The 14,831-nt window shown below is 42.4% G+C and overlaps 1 protein-coding gene across 1 annotated transcript in view; it reads right to left on the bottom strand.

The window, feature by feature from the left end:
- The window catches only part of LOC115101929 (monocarboxylate transporter 5-like), a 56,371-nt gene that overhangs the window by 36,945 nt on the left and 4,595 nt on the right, over positions 1-14,831 (bottom strand). The window contains 7 exon segments of the mRNA XM_029621383.2: positions 1,995-2,468; positions 2,471-2,689; positions 2,836-2,997; positions 4,818-4,961; positions 5,998-6,130; positions 6,469-6,619; positions 14,196-14,335. Of these exon segments, the coding sequence (XP_029477243.2) occupies positions 1,995-2,468; positions 2,471-2,689; positions 2,836-2,997; positions 4,818-4,961; positions 5,998-6,130; positions 6,469-6,619; positions 14,196-14,218 (1,306 nt within the window). The 5' untranslated portion in view covers positions 14,219-14,335.

The following is a 14,831-nucleotide window of genomic DNA, read 5'->3' as shown; positions in this document are numbered from 1 at the left end:
CATGTATACCTCCATATATACACCTCCATATATACACCTCCATGTATACACCTCCATGTATACACACCTCCATATATACCCCTCCATGTATACACCTCCATGTATACACCTCCATATATACCCCTCCATATATACCCCTCCATATATACACCTCCATATATACCCCTCCATATATACCCCTCCATATATACACCTCCATATATACCCCTCCATATATACACCTCCATATATACACCTCCATATATACACACTTCCATATATACACCTCCATATATACACACCTCCATATATACACACCTCCATATATACACCTCCATGTATACACCTCCATATATACACCTCCATATATACACCTCCATGTATACACCTCCATATATACACCTCCATGTATACCCCTCCATATATACACCTCCATATATACCCCTCCATATATACACCTCCATATATACACCTCCATGTATACACCTCCATATATACACACCTCCATATATACACCTCCATATATACACCTCCATATACAGTGGGGCAAAAAAGTATTTAGTCAGCCACCAATTGTGCAAGTTCTCCCACTTAATGTATACCCCTCCATATATACACCTCCATATATACCCCTCCATGTATACCCCTCCATATATACACCTCCATATATACACCTCCATGTATACACCTCCATATATACCCCTCCATATATACCCCTCCATGTATACACCTCCATGTATACACCTCCATATATACACCTCCATGTATACCCCTCCATATATACACCTCCATATATACACCTCCATGTATACACCTCCATATATACCCCCCTCCATATATACCCCTCCATGTATACACCTCCATGTATACCCCTCCATATATACACCTCCATATACACACCTCCATGTATACACCTCCATATATACACCTCCATATATACACCTCCATATATACCCCTCCATATATACACCTCCCCCTCCATGTATACACCTCCATATATACACCTCCATATATACACCTCCATGTATACCTCCATATATACACCTCCATATACACACCTCCATATATACACCTCCATATATACACCTCCATATATACACACCTCCATATATACCCTCCATATACACACCTCCATATATACACCTCCATATATACACCTCCATGTATACACCTCCATGTATACCCCTCCATATATACCCCTCCATGTATACACCTCCATATATACACCTCCATGTATACGCCTCCATGTATACACCTCCATATATACCCCTCCATATACACCCCTCCATATATACACCTCCATATATACACCTCCATGTATACACCTCCATATATACACATCCATGTATACCTCCATATATACACCTCCATGTATACACATCCATGTATTCACCTCCATATATACACATCCATGTATACCTCCATATATACACCTCCATATATACACCTCCATATACAGTGGGGCAAAAAAGTATTTAGTCAGCCACCAATTGTGCAAGTTCTCCCACTTAAAAAGATGAGAGAGGCCTGTAATTTTCATCTGACTAGGTCTTTCCCTTTACTAGGGAAGGTGTTATTACTACCCTATATTCAACAAGGTATATTCAAATTCAACTGTTTAATTATCAAGGGTACAAGTATGAGTATCCTGAGAGATTATTGTCTTTGGTCACCATCCTTGCTTGTTTGCACTGTGGAAATGTCGTGAAAAAGAGAGATTCTGTGGGTTGATAAAGACCTGAGACATGTCTGTAGACCCTACAGCCTACTTGCCCGGTATGGTGTTCTAATGCCTACAGCCTACTTGCCCGGTATGGTGTTCTAATGCCTACAACCTACTTGCCCGGTATGGTGTCCTAATGCCCATAGCCTACTTTCCCTGTAGGGTGACCAAATGTCTACAACCTACTTGCCCTGTAGGGTGACCGAATGTCTACAGCCTACTTGCCCTGTAGGGTGACCGAATGTCTACAGCCTTGTCTCGGGGGAAGGTTGATCGACTGTCTGAGACTCACCTGCCACAGAGATGATGAAGGAAGCATCCATGGCATCTATACCCAGGTTCCTGGCCCGGGCAGACAAGTGGAAGTAGGGGATGAAGTAAGCCAGCTGGCTGAATACCACGGACCAAGTGTAGATGCAGAAGAAGGGGTTCTTCAACAGGGAGAAGTCTAGGACTCTGTTACTTTTCACAGCTGGTGTGATGTGATCATCCACAGTGGTAGAACCATTAGGTGAGGAGAACCCAAACACAGCGGAACCGTTTAGGCTAATGGTACCGTTCTGTTCCATGAGGCTGGGGCTGTCTATGGTGGCTGTGGGAGGGGATGCCTCCTGAACGTGCCTGTTCACGCTGTTTTGTACCAGCTTGGTCAGTTCAGGGTTTGGTGGAGGTGGGGGGATGTAGTTGCTCTGACCCAACCCATGTGTGGAGACCTTCTCTGAGGTCTCAGTGTCCCAATGCAGGGGTTGTGGAGTGGAAGAGAAGAGTCTGATTTGGTGATGCCATTGGTTAACATTGTGGATCTGTTAAAGCAGCATCCATTCTGAGGGCGGGGCTTCTCCTTCTCTGGATCTATCAGAGGGCTTTTTTGGATGGATGAAGATGAAGATGAGGAAGGGGGTGGTGCAGGCTTAACGTGGATGGGTCTTAGCAGCATCCCAGAGGCCACCAGGTTTAACATCAGGCCTCCTAGGATCAGCAGAGCTCCTATGGGAGGAGCATAGGGGTGTTACGGGGTCATTCCAGAAGAGCATTATGATATGCCCTTAATAATTCAATCATTTTCACATGCCAATAACAGATGTGTGTATATATGTGTGTGTGTATATCTGTGTGTGTGTGTGTGTCAGTACCTTGCCAGGCATACTGATCCAGCAGCAGCTGAGTGAAAGGGGCGAGGGCAAAGGTCAAGCCCATCCCAGACCGCCCGATGGAGTATGCCGTCGCTAACCTCTTACGGAAATATGTTGCCGTGACAACAGAGGTGGCTTGGTACAGGAGTGCAAAGCCCAGGCCTGAGAGGAGATACATGACATACAGTATATAGACAGCAGTATGTTGACACCCCTTCAAATGAGTGGATTTGGGCTATTTTAGCCACACCCGTTGCTAGCAGGAGTATAAAACTGAGCACACCGCCATGCAATCTCCATAGACAAACATTGGCAGTAGAATGGCCGGTACTGAAGAGCTCAGTGACTTGGGCACTGTCATAGTTTCCAACAAGTCAGATTGTCAAATTTCTGCCCTGCTAGAGCTGCCCCAGTCAACTGTAAGTGCTGTTATTGTGAAGTGGAAACGTCGAGGAGCTCAGCCACAAAGTGGTAGGCCACACAAGCTCACAGAACTGGAATGACAAGTGCTGTAGCGAGTAAAAATCGTCTGTCAGTTGCAACACACACTACAGAGTTACAAACTGCCTCTGGAAGCAATGTCAGCACAAGAACTGTTAGTCGGGAGCTTCCTGAAATGGGTTCCTTGGCCGAGCAGCTGCGCACAAACCTAAGATCACCATGCCAAGCGTCAGCTGCATTGGTGTAAAGCTCAACGCCATCGGACTCTGGAGCAGTGGAAACGCATTCTCTGGAGTCACAATTCACACTTCAAATCAAATTTTATTGGTCACATACACATGGTTAGCAGATGTTAGTGCGAGTGTAGCGAAATGCTTGTGCTTCTAGTTCCGACCATGCAGTAATATCTAACAAGTAATCTAACAATTTCACAACTACCTTTTACACACAAGTGTAAAGGAATTAATATGTACATATAAATAAATGGATGAGCAATGGCCGAATGGCAAAGGCAAGATGCAGTAGATGGTATAGAGTACAGTATATACAGTATATACATATGAGATTAGTAATGTAGGGTATGTAAACATGATATAAAGTGGCATTGTTTAAAGTGACTAGTGATACATTTATTACATCCAAGATTTGAGTCAGTATGTTGGCAGCAGCCACTCAACTTCACCATCTGGCAGTCCGACGGACAAATCTGGGTTTGGCGGATGCCAGGAGAACACTACCTGCTTGAATGCATAGTCCAAACTGTAAAGTTTGGTGGAGGAGGAATAATGGTCTGGGGCTGTTTTTCATGGTCCGGGCTAGGACCCTTAGTTCCAGTGCAGGGAAATCTTAACGCTACAGCATACAATTACATGCTAGATGATTCTGTGCTTCCAACTTTGTGGCAACAGTTTGGGGAAGGCCCTTTCCTGTTTCAGCATTACAATGCCACTGTGCTCAAAGCGAGGTCCATATAGAAATGGTTAGTCGAGATCGGTGTGGAAGAACTTGACTAGTCTGCACAGAGCCTTGACCTCAACCTCATCAAACACCTTTGGGATGAATTGAAACACCGACTATGAGCCAGGCCTAATCGCCCAACATCAGTGCCTGACCTCACTAATGCTCTTGTGGCTGAATGGAATCAAGTCCCCGCAGCAATGTTCCACAATCTAGTGGAAAGCCTTCCCAGAAGAGTGCAGGCTGTTATTGCAGCAAAGGAGGGACCAACTCCGTATTAATGCTTATGATTTTGGAATTAGATGTTCCAAAAGCACATGTCCACATACTTTTGGTCATACAGTGTATTTATGATAATGTATTTTATGATCATCACAGATTCAGACACAGATTCCTATTTTTTTTCCATTAAAAACATGATTTGTCACCAAATACCCAAATAAAAATGCAAGACAGAAAAAAAAACACAGTTCAAGTATATCAGATACCTAAAGACAAGTACTTTCAAGTATTTTACACATATTGGACTCCAGCCTGGTCTGCTCTGTAGCTCTTTTAACCTCTTTTAACCTCTGATAACTTACCCACAATCAGCCCCATGCTGATGTATAGGAATACCACACTGGTGGCAAAGACACTCATGAGGAAGCCAACACTGACCAGCACAGCCCCAGCTATAGAGGTCACTCTGTTCCCCAGCTTTGCACACGATACAGCGGCCAGGGGACCTAACACAGGAACAAACAGAAAAACATGAAAATGTATCCCATAATTCATCCATTCACAAAGCTCTTAGTAGGACAGACAGGTGTCAGATGTTGTCAGTGATGCAACACAAGAGCCAGACCCCCAGACCCCAGACCCAGAGGGAAGAGTGATGTGGTCAGACTTTGGTTTTATGTGAACTCTGACCTCACACACACACACACACACACACACTGCACACATCTGAATTAAACATGCGTACACACACAGATACAGTACAGTGGGAGCTGCTGAGGAGAGGACGGCTCACAATAAGGTCTGGAATGGAGTAAGTAAATGGAATGGCATCATACACCTGGACACCATGCGTTTGTATTAGATACCGTTCCAATCATACACCTGGACACCATGCGTTTGTATTAGATACCGTTCCAATCATACACCTGGACACCATGCGTTTGTATTAGATACCGTTCCATCATACACCTGGACACCATGCGTTTGTATTAGATACCGTTCCAATCATACACCTGGACACCATGCGTTTGTATTAGATACCGTTCCAATCATACACCTGGACACCATGCGTTTGTATTTGTTCCATCATACACCTGGACACCATGCGTTTTAGATACCGTTCCAATCATACGCCTGGACACCATGCGTTTGTATTAGATACCGTTCCATCATACACCTGGACACCATGCGTTTGTATTAGATACCGTTCCAATCATACACCTGGACACCATGCGTTTGTATTAGATACCGTTCCAATCATACACCTGGACACCATGCGTTTGTATTAGATACCGTTCCAATCATACACCTGGACACCATGCGTTTGTATTAGATACCGTTCCAATCATACACCTGGACACCATGCGTTTGTATTAGATACCGTTCCAATCATACACCTGGACACCATGCGTTTGTATTAGATACCGTTCCAATCATTCCTCTCCAGCCGTTATCACGAGCCCATCCTCCCCAATTAAGGTGCCACCAAACTCCTGTAATACAGTAGTAGTCTGAGTGTTTTCATGTCATGTGAACGCTGACCTCCAGAGAGCCGCAGGCTAGACATGATCGAGCCGATCCAGCTGATACTCTCTGCCGACCCTCCGAACTCATCCTGGAATGTCACGAAGAAGATCCCAAACGTCTTCAGGGTCCCCATCACCAGCACATTCACCTGGAGTCAGACAGAAAGAGGGAGGCAGGTAGGCAGACGTGTACACACACACACACATGATCTGCCACACTACAAAATGCAGGGTTGGGGGGTCAGGGGTCGGGTCAATTCCCTTTCTATTGCAGTCAATTCAGGAAGTACACTGAAATTCCAAATTGGAATTCGGTTTACTTTTACGAATCGATTGGAATCTAAATTAAATTGACCCTAACTCTGCATAATTGTATAACATATGAACAATTATATATAAAAAATAATAATAATCTAGAAACATGTCCAATAGATAAACATTTGGTGAACCTCCAAACACTCAAAGATGAGGAAAGAAGAAGTCGTACCAGGAAGCAGTGAAGTACAACCATCCAGCCCCAGCCACCATCTGGGGAATCCTCATAATGAATCTCCTTCTCTTTATTCTCCTCTTTCTTCATACAAGCATTCAGGGCGTTATTTCTGTTGAACAGGCTGAGCTTGGCAGCCTTGGGCTCGCTGCAAACATACCACAACAATGCAACACTTTTCAAAGTAAACAATAGCTATGGAACACTTTCAAAGTAAACAATAGCTATGGAACACTTTCAAAGTAAACAATAGCTATGGAACACTTTCAAAGTAAACAATAGCTATGGAACACTTTCAAAGTAAACAATAGCTATGGAACACTTTCAAAGTAAACAATAGCTATGGAACACTTTCAAAGTAAAATGTTACAATGTAATGCTTACAAAAAAAACATAATGGAACACTTTCAAAGGACTGTAAACCACCACATCTATGGGCTTAGTTACTCAGCCTAGTGGGCTCAGCATTCTGATAATAATCCTAATCATGAGCCATACAGTAAATCTCAGCTAAACGCTTGATGAGAACGTAAGAAAAATGTTCGGTATAGAATTATATCATCTACTGTATACTGTACTGGTATATATTGTACATGAAAAGCTGTGGTCAGAAAAGCACTTTATTTATTTTATGAAATAAGTCATACTCCAAATGTACTGTATGTAATCAATACAAAAACCTCAAAGTAGTGGCTCATTTGATCTAATTTGACCTCTACTGACAAAGCTTTAGTTGTACAGTAGCTACCAGAGACATTGCAATGTCTTCATATGTTAAAGAATAGTTTTAAAGTAATCAACCGTGGCTACTATTTCATTTTTTCCCCCCACTCCGGTTGGTAATAGTGATGGATAAGGACAGGTTACTAACTCCTATTGGTTAGTGCAGACAGAGCCCCTGGGCAGATTATTTCAGGGTTGTTAACATTAAGGCCTGTGACGATACCAGTACCATATTATTTTTTTTCCATGGCAAAAATGGAAAAACACAAAGCAGACCAAACTCTTTGGTCCTTTAAAAAAGAAACTTCTGTATGTAACATATTGTGTTCTATAACCTGGAAAATAAATACATGTGACTCTGGATGACATCATAATGTCTGGATGACATCATAATGATGTTTGTTTGCCAACAATAGGGATGTTTCTTTAAGAAGTTAAGTCCGCTTCGTGTTTTATTTCTTTGCTAAGATACTAACGAGTATCGCGATACTGGTATCGTCCCGGCCCTAGTTAACAGGTTAACAAGCACTTTAGTGGTTTAGGTGTGTTTACAAAACGTGGTCCGACTGTCTGTGGGTGAATTTGAAGATTTCACACTCGGACCTATAGAATGGTCTAAATTAAAATGTGTAAACTCCTCCCACCCAGGGAACTCGGCCTGTATGTCGCAGCACACGTTAATATTTCAACACGCACCATCTATAGAGTCCCTTGAGTAAAAGCGCTGTCAGCAACACTATACTTGTCCCAGGATATTGTACATTTCCTATAGACACTGGCCAAGTGCAATGCTACTGACAGCGCTTTACTCAAGGGACTCTATAGATAGAGAGTTAAGGATACTGAGAGGTTGGGAGTTCTTCTTAGAGACTGTAAATTATCATTTATCACCCATCTAGCTACACATGATTTTATGTGTGTGTCATGGATCACCAGCAAGGACAAGGTCCCAGCTTTGTGTGTGTGTGTGTGTGTGTGTGTGTGTGTGTGTGTGTGTGTGTGTGTGTGTGTGTGTGTGTGTGTGTAAGTAAAACCCCAGCTTTGCTAACATGAATCCGTAGCCTTGTGTCGTGAGGTTCTCCCTGGAATTAGGAGTGGTTGAGGAGATTGACTTGTTCATGACTCTTTAAATCTGTCTAAGCCAACTGTGGGGTGATAATGACTGCCAGCCAGCTGTGGGGTGATAATGACTAGCAGTGCGTCCCAAATGGAGCCCTATTCCCTTTGGACCAGTGTACTATAAAGAGAATAGGCTGACATTTGGGACAAACACCCAAGCCGGGACTTGGTCACTCCATAAACCAGACAAAAAACACTTTAACATGCGAACAAACTTGACCTGAAACCAGTACCTTCCAACTACTTTGCAGACGCTGCATTGTTGGACATCCGATTGCTACAGATATAGGATCTTAATTTGATCACCCTGTTTCAGGAGAGCTTACCTGAGGTTTAAAAAGGCTTCTGAACTATGACATTTTACCCATTTTACCTATTTTACCCCTACAAAAATGTTGCTTAATTAAATTATAATCCACATTTTCTGTTGCTGCATGATTATTTTCTTGCTGTAGCAACCTGGCTCAAATTCAGATCCTACATCTGTATATCATATGATGTGGTTAGCTGGTATGTCAGTCTGCAATGTAGGTCAGCCTGGCCAATGTTTGGTTGTGTTGATGAAGCTCTGTAGATTAATCACAAAAGCATTCCAAGAAACACCTCCACATTTCCAAGATTCCTGCCAGCCCAACCCAGCTGCTAACAACGTCCTTCCTCAGGAACATATATCCCAGTTAGACAACAAGTCCTCAATAGCACCTAGCAGTTTGCACTTGTATTTTCTCACTAAATCAAATAAAATTTTATTGGTCACATACACATGGTTAGCAGATGTTAATGCAAGTGTAGCAAAATGCTTGTGCTTTGAGTTCCGACAATGCAGTAATATCTAACAAATAATCAAAGAAATTCACAACAACTACCTTATACACACAAATGTAAAGGGATGATATATATATATGGATGAGCGATGGCCGTGCGGGATAGGCAAAGATGCAGTAGATGGTATAGAGTACAGTATATACATATGAGATGAGTAGCACTAGCACTGACTGCTGCTTTATTAAGGAAAACATTTACTTACTGCCATTAATACAGGTAACGAGTGGAGGACAGAGGAGCCTCTTAAAGAAGAAGTTACAGGTCTGTGAGAGCCAGAAATCTTGCTTGTTTGTAGGTGACCAAATACTTATTTTCCACCATATTTTGCAAATAAATTCATTAAAAATCCTACAATGAGATTTTCTGGATTTTTTTTCTTCTCATTTTGTCTGTCATAGTTGAAGTGTACCTATGATGAAAATTACAGGCCTCTCTCATCTTTTTAAGTTGGAGAACTTGCAAAATTGGTGGCTGACTAAATACTTTTTTGCCCCACTGTAAGTGATGGATACTGTCTGATCCCTGACCACACTTCCTTTTGGTGTCTGTTGATCTGGGTTGGTACTTTGCCTCATGCGACCCTTATATAATTCAAGGCACTTTGATGAATAGACCATTTAAACACATTTTATGGAAAGGTCAGGACAAAAACGACCTGACGCATTACAGTAGTTAGGCCTAGGGTAAAGATATCCTATGGAGGGCTTGGTTTTTAATCATATGAAAGGGAAAAATATAAAATAAACATACACACGCATCCCTACTTGCAAACTTCATTTGGCTTGGTCAAGTATCCATCCCTACTTGCATGCTTCATTTGGCTTGGTCAAGTATCCATCCCTACTTGCATGCTTCATTTGGCTTGGTCAAGTATCCATCCCTACTTGCATGCTTCATTTGGCTTGGTCAAGTATCCATCCCTACTTGCATAGTTCATGTGGCTTGGTCAAGTATCCATCCCTACTTGCATAGTTCATTTGGCTTGGTCAAGTATCCATCCCTACTTGCATAGTTCATTTGGCTTGGTCAAGTATCCATCCCCATCAAAGAGAACCTCTCAAAATTGGTTACCAAAGATGCGCTTCTCCAAAGAAACACATTTGACTATTACTTACAGTACATTTGGAAAGTATTCAGACCCCTTGACTTTTTCCACATTTTGTTACCTTACAGCCTTATTCTAAAATGGACAAAAAAAAAATTCCCCTCATCAATCTACACACAATAAGTCATAATAACAAAACAAAAACATGTTTTTAGATAAAAAAATAAAAAAATGTATTAAACATACATAAGTATTCAGACCCTTTGCTATGAGACTCGAAATTGAGCTCGGGTACATCCTGTTTCCATTGATCATCCATGAGATGTTTCTACAACTTGATTGGAGTACACCTGTGGTAAATCAAATTGATTGGACATGATTTGGAAAGGCACCCACCTGTCTATATAAGGTCCCACAGTTGACAATGTATGTCAGCAAAAAAACTAAGCCATGAGGTTGAAGGGATTGTCCGTAGAGCTTCAAGACAGGATTGTGTCGAGGCACAGGTCTGGGGAAGGGGGCAACAAGTGGCCTGGCGGGTAGGAGTGTTGGGCCAGTAACCGAAAGGTGACAAGGTAAAAATCTGTCATTCTGCCCCTGAGTAAGGCAGCTAACCCACTGTTCCCTGGTCGCTGTGGATGTTGATTAAGGCAGCCCTCCACACCTCTCTGATTCAGCAGGGTTGGGTTAAATGCAGAAGACACATTTCAGTTGAATGCATTCAGCTGTACAACTGACTAGATATCCCCTTTCGTTTCTTAAATGAAAGAAGTTTGAAACTACCAAGACTCTTCCTAGAACTGGCCGCCCGGCTAAACTGAACAATCGGGAGAGAAGGGCCTTGGTCAGTGAGGTGACCAAGAACCCGATGGTCACTCTGATAGAGTGCAGCAGAGATGGTTGTCCTTCTGGAAGGTTCTCCCATCTCCACAACAACCTCTGCAACACTGTGTATGCCTTTTTACTGGGTACTTCAATAAATGTCATATTTCCTTTTTTATTTTTTTTTATAAATGTGTAAAAATGTACAATAACCATTTTTTTTCTCTGTCATTATGGGGTACTGTGTGTAGATTGATAAGGAAAAAAACAATTTAATACATTTTAGAATAATGCTGTAACGTAACAAAATGTGGAAAAAGTCAAGGGGTTTGAATACTTTCCGAATGCACTGTATACAAAATACTAGGCTCCTGTATTGTTGCCTATTTTTGTCCCCCATTAATATGGCATTATAGGAGGACTGAATAGTTTTAAGGAGCATATCTTTGGTAATCGGACGAGGGGCGCTCTTTGAAAATGGGGATGGATAACCTTCTTGAACAAGCAAAACCTTTCAAATTTCAAAGCACTTTCAGTAGACCATTTAAAACCCCTTTATTCATAGGCTACTTTCCTAATTTTGATGTTTTTGAAATACAACATCCACTTCCATGGGCCCTGTGTGTCACTGCTGGATTGGCTGCACTTCCACTCTCAACTGTGTTACCGTTAAAACCTGCTTTTTGTGAGTCTTAAAATTGTCACTTTTGCGATTGTTTTTAAGGACAAACCTCAAATATTACCGCCCCTCCCATCTCAGTACAAGCGAGCTGATGTAAATTGACGAAACTATCCAGGGTGTGCCAGTTTTTACATGACGGAACGGCAAACTAATGTGCGTTTGACACTAGCGCCTGAGCACCAGCTGAAAATAGAACCCTTTAGTGAGAGAGAGAGAGAGAGAGAAACAGAGAAAAAGAGAGAGAGGGGGAGAGAAAGAGAAACAGAGGAGAAAGACAGAGAAAAGAGAGAGAGAGGGGGAGAGAAAAAAGAGAAACAGAGGAGAAAGACAGAGAAAAAAGAGAGAGGGGGAGAGAAAGAGAGGAGAAAGACAGAGAAAAAAGAGAGAGAGGGGAGAGAAAGAGAAACAGAGGAGAAAGACAGAGAAAAAGAGAGAGAGGGGAGAGAAAGAGAAACAGAGGAGAAAGACAGAGAAAAAAAGAGAGAGAGAAAGAGAAACAGAGGAGAAAGACAGAGAAAAAAGAGAGAGGGGAGAGAAAGAGAAACAGAGGAGAAAGACAGAGAGAGAGAGGGGGAGAGAAAGAGAAACAGAGGAGAAAGACAGAGAAAAAGAGAGAGAGGGGGAGAGAAAGAGAAACAGAGGAGAAAGACAGAGAAAAAAGAGAGAGGGGGAGAGAAAGAGAAACAGAGGAGAAAGACAGAGAAAAAAGAGAGAGAGGGGGAGAGAAAGAGAAACAGAGGAGAAAGACAGAGAAAAAGAGAGAGAGGGGAGAGAAAGAGAAACAGAGGAGAAAGACAGAGAAAAAAGAGAGAGGGGGAGAGAAAGAGAAACAGAGGAGAAAGACAGAGAAAAAGAGAGAGAGGGAGAGAGAAAGAGAAACAGAGGAGAAAGACAGAGAAAAAGAGAGAGAGGGGGAGAGAAAGAGAAACAGAGGAGAAAGACAGAGAAAAAGAGAGAGAGGGGGAGAGAAAGAGAAACAGAGGAGAAAGACAGAGAAAAAGAGAGAGGGGAGAGAAAGAGAAACAGAGGAGAAAGACAGAGAAAAAAGAGGGAGAGAAAGAGAAACAGAGGAGAAAGACAGAGAAAAAAACAGAGGGGGAGAGAAAGAAACAGAGGAGAAAACAGAGAAAAAAGAGAGGGGAGAGAAAGAGAAACAGAGGAGAAAGACAGAGAAAAAGAGAGCGCAAACAGGTCGATCAAGCTGATCAGAACATGACGCTGGTTGAGCACGGGCGTTTCCTGTCTATAGGCTGGGAGAAACAAAATGGAGTCATGTTCAAATTTGCCGGAGGCAGTGCGGGGAGGGCTTTGTATGCATCACAGAAGTTAGAGTAGCAATGATCCAGAATGCTAGAGGCTTGCGTCACGCATTCGATATGCTGATAGAATTTAGGAAGTATTGTTCTCAGGTTAGCTTTGTTAAAATCCCCATCTTCAATAAATGCAGCATCAGGATGTATGGTTTCCAGTTTACATAGAGTCCAGTGAAGTCCTTTCAGGGTCGACTAGGTATCTGCTTAGGGGGGGGGTTACACGGCTGTGACTAATCAAAGAGAATTCTCTTGGAAGATAATGCGTCGGCATTCGACTGTAAGGAATTCTAGGTCAAGTGAACAAAGGGACTTGAGTTCCTGTATGTTGTTGTGATTACACCATGAATCGTTAATCATAAGGCATACACCCCCGTCCTTCTTCTTACCAGAGAGATGTTGGTTTCTGTCGGCGCGATGCGTGAAGAAACCAGGTGGCTGTACCGACTCTGACAACATATCCAGAGTGAGCCATGTTTCCATGAAACAGAGAATGTTACAATCTCTGGTGTCTCTCTGGAAGGCAACTCGTTCCCTAATTTCATCCACCTTGTTATCTAGAGATTGGACATTGGCGAGTAATATGCTCGGAAGCGGTGGATGGTGTGCTCGCCTTCTGAGTCTGACCAGTAGGCCGCTCCGTCTGCCTCTCCTGCGGCGACCACGTTGTTTTGGGTCAGCCTCTGAGATAAGATCCCATGTCCAGGGTGAAGCTCAGATGGGGCGGTAGGGTAGCCTAGTGGTTAGAGCGTTGGACTAGTGATTGAAAGGTTGCAAGTTCAAATCCCCGAGCTGACAAAATCTGTCATTCTGTCCTTGAACAAGGCAGCTATCCCACTGCTCCTAGGCTGTCATTGAAAATAAGAATTTGTTCTTAACTGACCTGCCTAGTTAAATAATGGTTAAAAAACAAAGGATCTGCTTTGGGAAAGACCAGTTCCTGGTTGGTAAGGTGACATCACTTTTATATCCAATAGTTCTTCCCGGTTGTATGTAAAAACATTTGAGATTTTCTGGGCTAACAATGTAATAAATAATAAAAAATAAAAAAATAAATAACTGCATAGTTTCCTAAGGACCTGATTTATACTGTTTTATACATATTATTATTGGTAATTAGATTCATTAAAAGCAGCCATAGGATCTCTACAGTCATTAGTGGGTACAGGTACAGATACAGGCGGAGGTGTCATTTTACCTGTTGTGTTCTTTAGGTAGCATGGTGAAAGCAGCAGCAGCAGAGAGAATTCAAAAGATCTGTTGTCTACTGTAGCGTCATCCTCTGGTGTGTCTGGATAGGGAGATACATCTACAGCTGTGTCAAGGTTAGCCTTGCACCTGTAACAACATACACACAAGTTAGAAATAACTTGAAAATCACCCTAGAAAATGTTTAACCTCAAGGTCTTTTATGGTTCGATAAAAGCTAAATGAAATGAAATTCATGGCATCCGTGTGACTTGTCTTGAGAGAAAAACTTTCCCTGACTGAAGTTGAAGTTAGCAACCGTTGTACACAGATAACCACCCATCAAAGCGTGAGCACGAAGACACAGTATTTAAATGAGATCCATTTGATTGAGTTCTCACAATGACCACCTTTGCAGAATGATGCAACTTTCTTCTTGCCTTTCCAGATTCCTTTCAGGGAGATCAAATAGATTTAACAGATCACGAAGGAGGAGACGGGGATCAGGACGAACTAGTCTTGAGATAATAAACGGGGCAAGAACCCCGTTTTCAAAAACACTCGGCTGGATGTCAACGATGACCACTAGCACAATGACCATCTTTCTTTGAGAAACTCTGAAAAAGCAGACATCTCTGGACAAACA

Source organism: Oncorhynchus nerka, linkage group LG20 (genome assembly GCF_034236695.1).
Source record: "Oncorhynchus nerka isolate Pitt River linkage group LG20, Oner_Uvic_2.0, whole genome shotgun sequence".
Taxonomy (NCBI): Eukaryota; Metazoa; Chordata; class Actinopteri; order Salmoniformes; family Salmonidae; genus Oncorhynchus; species Oncorhynchus nerka.
This window is presented reverse-complemented; position numbering and strand designations above follow the sequence as displayed.